The sequence below is a fragment of the Lithobates pipiens genome, unplaced genomic scaffold, assembly GCF_037356315.1.
Source record: "Lithobates pipiens isolate NorthernLeopardFrog02 unplaced genomic scaffold, aLitPip1_a1.2 Scaffold_27, whole genome shotgun sequence".
Taxonomy (NCBI): Eukaryota; Metazoa; Chordata; class Amphibia; order Anura; family Ranidae; genus Lithobates; species Lithobates pipiens.
In genome coordinates this window covers 119889595-119901935 of record NW_027507788.1, presented here as the reverse complement: position 1 = coordinate 119901935, position 12341 = coordinate 119889595, and the positions used below count along the sequence as shown (strand labels likewise).

The following is a 12341-nucleotide window of genomic DNA, read 5'->3' as shown; positions in this document are numbered from 1 at the left end:
TCCTCTTTCTCCTTTTACAGCTTATTGAGGGTATGCTTTTTTTGTTGTTTGGCCCTAGTATATTTACATTGGATGTATGGGAAGCACTTACATATTTAATGGAGCTATATGTTGGCTATTTGCATGTTACACTTTAGCACCTTGGTGGATATTAGTTTAGTATTACAAATGTTATATATAGCCCATAAGGGATATTGCCTGTTACATATTATGGGGAGCAGGTGTGTAGATCGGAGATCTGTGTGTGTTATGGTCATTATTAGATATGTAGAGGCGGTTGTCTATGCTATTTTGTTCGCATTTTATAGCCCATGTGAATGCATTTTTGATTTAGCTTCTCTTCTGAAACATCTTATGGGTTCCTGTTTTTTTTTGTTTTTTTTTGTTTTTTGTTTTTATGGGATTAGGATGCATGTAGGGATTCTGGTTTTGGAGGTCCCACTTATTTTTACATATTGATAATTTTTTCCCTTTTATTTATTTTCTATAGAGCTAATACAGTATATGCTCCTTTTAATATAATATACAGTATGTCTTCCGTCTCCTGTATAGCTGGGTCCCTTTCATGTGCAGTGATCATGGTTCCTTAATCCTGGGGACAAGTTGTATGCAATCTTAGCATTCATAGCAGGTAGCGGGCATTGTCCTGGGAAATGCATCAGTTAGTCTATTTGAGATATCTCTTATGACCATCTGGGGATATGGCTATCAACTAGGGGTTGACTGATATCCTTTTTTCAGGGCTGATATTGATACCGATTTTGGGCTGCCTTTTAGGATGATAGTGGATAACAATGTTCTGTACATCACCCTCACCTGCCGCCAGATGCAGCATGTCATATGCCACTGTCACCTGCCACCCAGATGCGGCATGTAACTTGCCTCTGTCTTCTGCCACCAGATGTAGCATGTCACTTGCCACTATTACCTGATACACCCAGATGCAGCATGTCACTTGCCACCTGCCACCAAAATGCGGCATGTCACTTGCCACCATCTCCTGCCACCCGATGCAGCATGTCACTTGCCACTGTCACCTGCCACCAAAATGCAGCATGTCACTTGCCACCATCTCCTGCCACCAGATGCAGTGTGTCACTTGCTACTGTCACCTGCCACCCAAATGCAGTATGTCACTTGCCACCATCTCCTGCCACCAGATGCAGTGTGTCACTTGCTACTGTCACCTGCCACCCAAATGCAGTATGTCACTTGCCACCAGATGCAGCGTGTCAGATGCCACCATCATCTGCCACCCAAATGGAGCTTGCCACTACTTACACCACTTCTGGCAGCCTCTCCTCAGTGGCATATGAGCAGGTAAACTTCCACATGCGGGCGGGCAGAACAGTGGTGAGGCAGTGAGGGATGATGTCATCTTTCTGCTACCACCGCACCGAGATTGGCAGAGGCTGCAGGGAGCACCACGCGGGGACAGGAGGAGGAAGTCTGATCACTATCGGTAAGTTTCTGACCGATACTGATTATTTGTAAAAAGGGGAATATCGGTCCCCAAAAGTTTTAAACTATGTATTGTAAACTTTTTTAAGGTTTGTAAAATGTATGTTTTATTTTTTATTTTTTTCTGGTGTGGTACCTTGAAAGACCTATTAGTTTTTCTTTAGGGATTCAATATTTTTCAGTGTCTTGTAATTGAGGCCAGTAAAACCCTTGGAACAAGTAAAGACTACTTTGCACAGTCTCCTTCCCAGCTTTTCTAGTATTCCGTGTGGTGTCAGTAAAGCAGTGGATGGTGTCAGTAAAGCAGTGGATGGTGTCAGTAGAGCAGTGGATGGTATCAGTAGAGCAGAGGACAGTGTCAGTAAGACAGAGGTTGGTGTCAGCAGGACAGTGGATGGTGTCAGTTAGTAGAGCAGTGGGCGGTGTATGTTGGGCAGTGAATGGTGTCAGTAGAGCAGTAGATGGTGTCAAAACAGTGGACAGTGTCAGTAGAGCAGGGGACGATGTCAGTAAGACAGAGGTTGGTGTCAGCAGGACAGTGGATGGTGTCAGTTAATAGAGCAGTGGACAGTGTGTGTAGGGCACAGAGATTGGTCTCAGTATAGCAGTGGATTGTGTCAGTAGTTTTTTATTTCTATTATTTTTTTAAATATTTTTTAAAATTGTATTTTATTACTATTTATTTTACAGTTTTTTTTTAGGAGCCCCATTGGGGGAGGGGGTGCTTTGATGAAATACCAGGGGTCTAAACTGCCTCTTGATGTCTCACGTTTGAATTTGGTGAATTAACTGCTGAGCAGCTTCCTGTTAATTTAGAAACTGAAAACACTATGCTTCAGTTATCAATGAACACAGTCAGTGATCAGTACTGATCGCTGACTGTGTTAATTTAAAAAAGGAAGGGGTCCACTCTCCATCCTGAAACGATCCCCCTCAGCAGCTAGCGGGAGAGGAGGGAAGGGACAAGCAGGGGAGCAGCCTGCGGGAGATAAGGGCTGGGCAGCAGGGGAAATCTCAAGAAGCAGCAGCAGGGGAAATCTGTGCTGCACAGGGTGATTAGGATGTGCCCAGGCCATGTGGGCCTACTGGCAGCAGGGGGGCAGTGATAGTTGGACATCTGACATTTTATGCAGTGTACTGCTTTCATTTATTATAAAAGTAGGTAGGCTTTTCTCGACCAGGAGCTAGGGGTTAATTAAGCCATGAACAATTCCTGCCTTTTAAGCCCTATACACACTATCAGAGTTTCTGCTGATTTTTGTCTTCAGATTTACCAAAACCATGTAGTGCAAGGACCTTCCTGATTGCATACACATTGAAACTCCTAAGGTTTGACCTCATGTTTTTTGGTTTTGGTAAATCTGAAGTAAAAAATCAGCAGAAATCTGATAGTGTGTATGGGGGTTTAGAAACATAGCCACTGAAAACAATGATTATTTTAGATATCTGTAAAATAGGTGATTTTGATATGTTTAACCACTTTCAGACCGGACCAATTTGCTGGTCAAAGACCAGACCACTTTTTGCGATTCGGCACTGCGTCGATTTAACTGACAATTGCGTGGTCGTGCGACGTGGCTCCCAAACAAAATTGACGTCCTTTTTTTCCCACAAATAGAGCTTTCTTTTGGTGGTATTTGATCACCCCTGCGGTTTTTATTTTTTGCGCTATAAACAAAAATAGAGCGACAATTTTGAAAAAAACGCATTATTTTTTACTTTTTGTTATAATAAATATCCCCCAAAAATATATAAAAAAACATTTTTTTCCCTCAATTTAGGCCGATACGTATTCTTCTACATATTTTTGGTAAAAAAAATCGCAATAAGCGATTATTGATTGGTTTGCGCAAAAGTTATAGCGTTTACAAAATAGGGATAGTTTTATAGCATTTTTATTAATAATTTTTTATTATTTTTTTTTTACTAGTAATGGCGGCGATCTGCGATTTTTATTGTGACTGCGACATTGTCGGGGACCCATCGGACATTTTTGACACATTTTTGGGACCATTGTCATTTATACAGTAATCACTGCTATATAAATGCAGTGATTCCTGTGTAAATGACACTGGCAGTGAAAGGGTTAACCAGTGGGTGGCAGTGTAGGGGTTAAGTGTTCCTAGGGGTGTGTTATTAACTGTGGGGGGGTTGGGCTTTCATTTAGTGTACACTGATCTCTGCTCCAATCACATGGAGCAGAGATCAGCGTCACTAGTTGCTAGGCAGAATGGAAAAATGTTGTTTATACAGCATTTCCTCCATTCGGCCGCTCCGTGAGACGATCGCGGGGATGCCCGCGGCGATCGAGTCCGCGGGTCCCGCGACCGGACTCACGGGGGTCCCGACCAGCGCGGGAGCGCGGGAGCGCGCCGCCGGCGGCGCGCTCCCAAAGGCAGGGCGGCATTGTATATTGGACGTACATGTACGCCAATATGCCTGCCCGTGCCATTCTGTCGACGTACATCGTCGTGCGCTGGTCGGGAAGTGGTTAAGGAGCAATCTTCCCACTAACAATCACATTAATGTACTGTGGGAGCAGTAGCTAAAGTGGTTATTAGCAGGGGTTCTCTGAGACCAGAAATGTATTTGAAAGAGAAGTATGGGTTTTTTTTTTTTTTTTCAGATTCATGCTTGCCTAGCTGGGGAACCAATGCTGCATTTGTCCCCTGCTGGCTCTAACACTGAGACCCGAGTGATCAATTACCGCCATTCGATCAGTACTCAGAGCTCTCTGCTCTGCCCCCCCCCCCCCCCCCTCACACACACACACACACACACACACACACACACATGCTCACTGGATCGTTGGGCCATGGCAGGAGCGGCTCTCCGGGTGAGCTGGGTGCCAGTCCGTGTGCCAGAACATCAGCCGCTCTCTGCTGAAAACAGGTCACAGGAGTGCAGAATGAACTGCAATCCTGTGATCCACAGAAGAAGTACAGCCAACGGCCTTTGGCTGTACTTCTCCTTTAAAGGGGTTCCTCAGTGTCAAAAAAGTTGGAAAAGACTGCTCTAGTACATGGCTGTTTAAACTCTGTGCTACATTCAATTGGGAGGATGTAATGTGCTTGTACTGAGAAGTCCTGTCCTCCTACCTCCTCCTTGTAACATCCTGAGACTGGAAGTTACAAATGTAACAATCTTAGTACTGGAATGCCATCAATGCTGAAAATAAACAGGTGTCACTCAAATGTATCTGTTTTACAAAGATACATCCTTGAAAGTAATTAAAGTAGAAATTCAGCCTAACTAAATCTACTGGCAGCCATATTCTAAGACTAATCTATTTAACCCTGTAATCATTGTACATACCTTTTTTCGTTGTCTTCTCTGTGTAGGCATGTCCATGCTAACCAGAGCAGACAATGTGACCTGAATCAAATGCAGACCCATCTTATTCAATGATACTAACCAGCAAGGGCATTGCTAGGTCTACAAAAGATATGGTGCTAGAGCCCATAGCAGAGAAGTAAAGAAAGTCAAATGCTTGGGCGGGAATACTCATGATGTCTATACTCACCTGCTCACTGGATTGACCACCCGCCAGGCCTGTCACCATCCTGCCTATCCACTCACCAACTGGGCCCACTCACCATTATGCCTATCCGCTCACCCGCCAGGCCCACTCACTTATCTGCCCGCCTGCTAATTTCTCTGGGGGGGGGGCAATTGCCCTGTTGCCCCTCCCCCCTGAATCAGCCCCTGTAAGAGACTCGGGGCTATGGGCCCCAGATTCGGGGCTATAGCCCCAGAAGCCACCCCCTAGTGACGCCACTGCTAACCAGTACAGGAGCCCGGAACTGGAGATATTGATGCTATAATACCAGTACCAGAACTCCTGTAGTTCACCCTTAAACCAAAAAAATACAGAGTTGGTCTTACCTATTATATAATATAATAATTCCCCATTGGGATTAATAAAGTATTCTGATTCTGATATTAAATATTTGTATTAAGCAAAGTTCTCCTTGAACTTTATGCATGCATTATATAGAATTAGATACACCACATGTACAGGGAATTTACTTCTGAGACTGATAGCATGTAACCCCAGATGAAAATACATGTATTTTATACTGAGAATACAATATATATAGTTTTTACCATAACTTCTGCCTCTCCATTTTACCAGAACATGCGAGTAAGGATTATAACGGGATGTACCTTTAGTACAAGACAACTGAAACAAGTAACAGGAAAGCTAAAAGAGAAATTTCTCCTAATTGATGGTAACTCTGTAATCACAGGATCCTATAGGTATGTATATCAATAAGCTTCCAGATTCAGCTCTGTTGCTTTTTTTCTTTTGATAGACAATATTAAGCTAATCTAAAGGAAACATACACCTAGGATTTGAGCTTTTACAAACTATTACCTGTTTTTTCCAGTTCTGTTTAGCTATTTGCTAACGGAAAAGTATATTAAAGGCTCTCTGAGTTTTGTTACCGAAACAAAGTAGGTGTCTATTTCATCCCCTGGGTGTGGATGCTAACTGATAGGAGATGAATTATTCTACTTTGTGTGTCCCATTATACACAGAGAAAAGCTAGGAATGTTTGCACACCAAACACAGGTGATACTGTGGCCTAGATAAGAAAGGGTGCATTCACTTCTGCATTCACTTCTGCAGATGCAACCACACTTCATTTAGATGTGAGAACTAGGGATGAGCCCGATGTTCAAGTTGAACGTAAGTTCGACTCGAACATCGGGTGTTCGCCAAATACCGAACAATTTGGGGTGTTCGCGGCAAATTCAAAAGCCGCAGGACACCCTTTAAAAGTCTATGGGAGAGATCAAAAGTGCTAATTTTAAAGGCTTATATGCATGGTATTGCCATAAAAAGTGTTTGGGGACCTGGGTCCTGCCCCAGGGGACATGTATCAATGCAAAAAAAAAAAAAATGGGTGTTTTTTTTTAGGAGCAGTGATTTTAATAATGCTTAAAGTGAAACATTATTTTAAATTTCATACCTGGGGGGTGTCTATAGTATGCCTGTAAAGTGGCGCATGTTTCCCGTGCTGTGGGACATTTTTATTTTAAATTTTTTTAATAAAGGACTTGCCCCAAGCCGCATCATGTAATTTTTACCAATTTCACACTTTTTTGTGAAATGGTAGGGGTACATTTGTACCCTTTACTATTTCACATGGGGGGCGGGATCTGGGGGTCTACTTGTTAAAGGGGGCTTCCAGATTCTGATAAGCTTCCCGCAACCCAGACCCCCACAAGCACCGGGCAAGGATTGTGGGGATGAGGCCCTTGTCCCCATCAACATGGAGACACGGTGCTTTGGGTGGCTACCCCAAAGCACCCTCCCCATGTTGAGGGCATGTGGCCTGGTACGGTTCAGGAGGGGGCACCGGTCTCTCATCCTCTCTCTTTTCCTGCCAGGTTGCTTGCTCGGATAAGGGTCTGGTAAGGATTTAAAAAAATTTGACACTGGGTTCCCCTTAAACTCAGGTCTGGTATGGATTTTGAGGGGGACCAAACCCCATTTTTAAAAAAAAATTGCAGTGGGGTTCCCCTTAATATCCATACCAGATCTGAAGGGCCTGGTATGGAATTTGGATGGACTCGCATGCAATTTATTTTTTTTAATTTTGGTTCGGGGGTTCCCCTTAATATTCATACCAGATACCAGACCCAAAGGGCCAGGTAATGGACTGTGGGGGAATCCCATGCCGTTTTCTTCAATTACTTTTATGTGTATTGCTGGACCGACAATTCATTATAGCCGTGAGTACATTTAAATTACTTTTTTTCCTTTAGAAATTCAATTTTTCTCTCGGACTGTTGTAAACACTGGAAACATGCGCCACTTTACAGGCATACTATAGACACCCTCTAGGTACGAGCGGACATTTTTAAAACTTTGCATTGATACATTTTTGATACTTTTAGCATTGTTACATGTCCCCTGGGGCAGGACCCAGGTCCCCAAACACTTTTTATGACCATAACTTGCATATAAGCCTTTAAAATTAGCACTTTTGATTATTCATGTTCATATCCCATAGACTTTAACGGTGTTCGAACAAATTTTTTGCCTGTTCACATGTTCTGCTACGAACCGAGGTGGGGGGGGGGGCTTTCGGCTCATCCCTAGTGAGAACCCCGGTGAGGGTTTCCACGATTAGCTGAAGGAGGCAGCTAGTGTAGGAGAGGCTGGCTTCTGCAGATAATCGTGGCCACTCACATGTAATCTCCCATCCAGCAGGCAATATTAAGGCAAATAGATTGTGCACTTTGCAAAGTGAAGTTGCACTCTGCAAGTGCAGTTGCGCCAGAACTTGGTGAATGAGCAGAAGCCCTGTTGAATTCTATCATCCAATAATGTGCAAGCAAAAATTTTTTTTTTTCCCTTGCATGTGATTGGGTATTCTTTGCAAAGTGAAGCTTTACCACATCTACTAAGCTTTTGAGTAACTGCACTTTGCAAAGTACACAGTCTATTTGCCTTTAGGTAATCAAGCCCACAGAGTTTGTATCTGCATAAGTGATTACTTGCCAAAGGCTGTAGAGCTTCCCATTGCTTTCAAAGGGTCTGCCTCCCACAGCTAATTCAGGGGAGGTGTGAATTCTACCCTTATATTTATGTGTTGCAATAATTCATAGAAAAATGTGTATTTCACCATCAAATATTTTAATGCACTGTAACGTATGGATTCTGTATGGTGTGAGGTGCCATTCATTTAGAATGGCACCTCCATATGCATATACAGTAGGTACCGATGGACCTTCAATGCAGCCCACCACATGCGGGGCATGCTGGGTTCCAAAGAAGAGCAGTGTATTTTTTCTTCTATTGTCATGTATTGACAAGCCATTCTACATTAGCTTATTTAATGCAACACACATTACCAAATAATTTAAAGAAAACAACTAATATTTTGGGCATACCAAAGATGCAAAAAAATGTTTCCTCTTTGGCTGTTTTAAGACAGATATGATAATGTTGACTTGTCTGTAGGTCTCCATGATGAAGTGGATTGTTTTTTTCTTTCCTCATTTTTAATAATGTCTAGCGTCTGTAGGCACCATAAGCCCTGGCTATACGGGGGTCAGCAAATAGGTATTGGCCTTTCACCATTGAGCCAATTAGAGGGTATGCTGGAAACGTTTCTTTTTGGTACAATACCAGTCGATAAGCTACAAATATTTTTAGCAAAGTAAGGTTGAAATTTAATTTCATGAACCTAAACTCTGCCAATTCCACTTGGGGGGGGGGCAAACAACCCCCCCCCCCCGTATTCTATTTACCTTTAAAGTGGTTATAAATCCACTTGTTAAGTCTCTCCAATCTCCTCTGTTAGATAATAACATGTGCCCTACTGTATGTCCTTTATTAAAAAAAAAGACGATGTATACCCTATATCGGAACGCCTCCCAGCACTCACATGACTCCTTGGATCTCTACTCCCCGTCTGACAGATACAGTGGGAGGGGCCGAGAACTCCCACTGATGTCAGTCAGGAGGAGGAGAGAGAGCCGAGGAGTCATGTGAGTGCCAGGAGACACTCTGAAAAAAGGTAGATATCGGCTTTTCTTTTTATAAAGGACATACAGTGAGGCACATGTTATTATCTAACAGGAGGGGATTGTAGAGACTTAACAGTATTATTTTACAAGCTGGAAGGGAGGAACATGTGGTGGATGAAGCTGACAGGCAGGGAGGGAGATCAGGGGAGAGAGATGACACAGCAGATGATGGAGGCACGTAAACTGACCACAATGTCAGGGCTCAGCAGCCATGATAAACCGTGGTTAGTTTACAGAGGGAAAGGCAGAAACTGGCAGGTTCAGCCAGGTTTTTTAGGTGATAAAGGGGGCGAAATTAGACAGCACAAGCACTGTGCTATATAACATGCTTTAGAGGAACAGGATCCATTTTTTTTTCTAATCCCCAATTCATTTATATACACAGTATGTAATACCCCCATGGGACTTTTTAGGCCATAAAATCACAGAAGTATGCATGACAAACGTACAAACTTTATTTCTCACGAACTAATAAAGGATGAGTTCACTTTGTAGAAAAAAAATATTAAATATAAATTTTTTGCAGGTAAAAATTTGTTTTATCTTCTTGTGAAAAAAAAATGTATTTTATGCATTCGTTTTTTTGGAGTATATAAAGCATTGCATCAATGATCAGCAGATTGCTGTTGCCATGCAAGTCTCCAGCAGATTTGCCAGTGTATCTGTGTGCCTGTACATCCCATACGGACAAGCAGATACAATCTCAAAGGAATAGAGAATGAACTACCACAGCGCGCCACGGTAGTTCATTGGAAACTACAATCCGCAAAGGATGCTGAACCTTGTAACTTTTTAGTCACAGGACATGAGTGAATGAGTGACATGACCAGGCGGCTGGAGCCACGCTCAGCCACATTTTTGGGGGGGGGGATCCCTGCTTGATGTCAGATTGGGAAGGGGTGGGGGTCGGTCCGTTAGTAACATGTTACACCTTTAATATGGGTGTAAGATGTAACATGTTACGAAGGGTGAACTTATCCTTTAAAGCAGTGTTTCTCAATTCCAGTCCTCATGGCGAACCAACAGGTCATGTTTTCAGGCTTTTCATTATTTGGCACAGGTGATTTGATCAGTTTCACTGCCTTAGTAATTACGCATGTGGGCGTATACACAGTGGTAAATGACAGTCCACTCCCTCCCTCCTCCTCCATGCCCACTAATCAACTAAACACAATGGGGGCTGGATATTACATGTAGAATAATGTAGACTTCACCTTCCTGTTATTTAAAGACACAGGCTGGAGGGGCGTGACACAGCCAGTGACTGGCAGAAATTTGCCCACACCATGCTATTGTGAAAAAATATTACAAATTTGATTTCAAATATGCATTATATTTGTCAATGACAATTTAAAATAGTTAATTAATATAAATTATTTATTTTTACTTTGTATTCCAAAGGCTGTTTGTTTTTTAAATATGTGACCAGCAGCAGAGGACTAGAAGTTCCTCCTGTTTATGTTTCCCTGCAGACAGGCTGAGAAAGAGCTGGGTCATGTGACAACTGTATATCAATTTTTTTTCCCGTATTAAGCCAATTACTCTACCATCATCTACATACAGAAATAGAAGGGACAGTGTAAATTAAACAGTGTGTCTAGCATCACTTTAAATTAAAGCGGACCTTCCGTCATTTTTTCAACTTTTCATCTATTAAATCTTCTGCCCTTGTTGTTTTAACTTTGAATAGTAAAGCATTTTTTCTGCCAGTAAATACCTTATACAGACCACTTCCTGCTTCTTGTCTGGTCATTAGCCTAGGCTTATAACATCATACACAGCTCGTCTCTCACTCTTGGGAGAATTTGCCAGGAAGGGAGGGGGGACGAGTCATAAGATGGCCAATGAGAGCTGCAGAGCTGGAGGAGTGCCTCTGTGTGTCTGTGTAAATCCAGGAAGTTGAACAGCAGCAGCTTTAGCTGCCCACAGTTAAAATGGCTGCCGCCAGACTTAGTGGAGGGAGATTTCTGCAGCATATTTGGCAAGTACAGAATCACAGTATATATAAAATAATATGCAAAGTGGTTGGAGGGAAACTTCACAATGGCAAAGATGTTTTTACTACAAATTATGTGAGCAGACTGCAATTCCTCTTTAAGTATTAAAAGAATAATGTCTGTGTCAATTATTGTGTAACATCTCACACCAAGATTGCAATATACAAATAAGATGGTATTCCACAATTCGTGTTAGTAGCCTCTATTGGACCAATCAATAAAAAATCACTGCATGCGTTTCAGAAATAGATTTTTTTTTTAGGGGTGTAAAATGAAGCAGAATATCATCAATGATGTGGTAGGTCACAATTACAACTTATAAACAGCCATCACTTTCTAATCAAGAAGCTGTCATTCATTTTGACACCAGAAGGCCACACCGAAAACCACAGCCCGAGCCTGGCCAGTAATGTTAGAGTTAGCATTACATTTAGGATTATCAATAAAGTTAGGGATAGTGTTAAAGTTAGGCAACCCATAGATGAGTCAGTATGTTTTTTGACACGCTAGCCTAGACTCAGCCCTGATATTTCATTTTTGGAAGACAGATGCCTCTCAGCCTTAAACAGTTAAAATCCTGTTTTTCAATATCCTTCTGTTAATATGATATTAACTAAAGCTGGTAAATTGATCTATACTTTAAACAAGCCTGGCAGGCAAAGGTGCTCTGTACATGCAATGTCAAATATTTAAGACATGTTAAAGATTTGCACCATCCCATTAGCCCTATGCTTCAGGCCATGAGCACATAGTATTCTGCATAGCGAATTGTTTGACCCATAGCTAAAGCTGATGTGAATAACAGCTGGAGGGCAGTGGAGCAGCTCCAGACAGGTGGAACTGGAATACTGTCCATACATCATAAAAGGATAAGGGACTGTTATTATATTAATGGTCTACAAACTAGAGGGTAAAACATACAGAATGCATTCTTCTGTGTTATATAGTAGTCAAAATCGTGAGAAGAAATACATTTATTTCACATTTTCAATTTTTTTTGCTTTTTTGTTATTCATTGGCTGTGTGTATATATATATATATATATATATATATATACATAAATATAGGTACATGTGACAACACTGAAGAAATGACACTTTGCTACAATGTAAAGTAGTGAGTGTACAGCTTGTATAACAGTGTAAATTTGCTGTCCCCTCAAAATAACACAACACACAGCCATTAATGTCTAAACCGCTGGCAACAAAAGTGAGTACACCCCAAGTGAAAATGTCCAAATTGGGTGCAAAGTGTCAATATTTTGTGTGGCCACCATTATTTTCTAGCACTGCCTCAACCCTCTTGGGCATGGAGTTCACCAGAGCTTCACAGGTCGTC

At 42.0% G+C, this 12341-nt stretch overlaps 1 protein-coding gene across 2 annotated transcripts in view; it reads left to right on the top strand.

Annotated features, from left to right (window-relative positions):
- The window catches only part of FAM83E (family with sequence similarity 83 member E), a 130651-nt gene that overhangs the window by 85055 nt on the left and 33255 nt on the right, over positions 1-12341 (top strand). For both annotated transcript variants that reach the window (XM_077457414.1, XM_077457412.1), the window contains exon 4: positions 5597-5721. In XM_077457414.1, coding sequence (XP_077313540.1) covers positions 5597-5721 — 125 coding nt within the window. The remainder of the gene's footprint in view (positions 1-5596; positions 5722-12341) is intronic.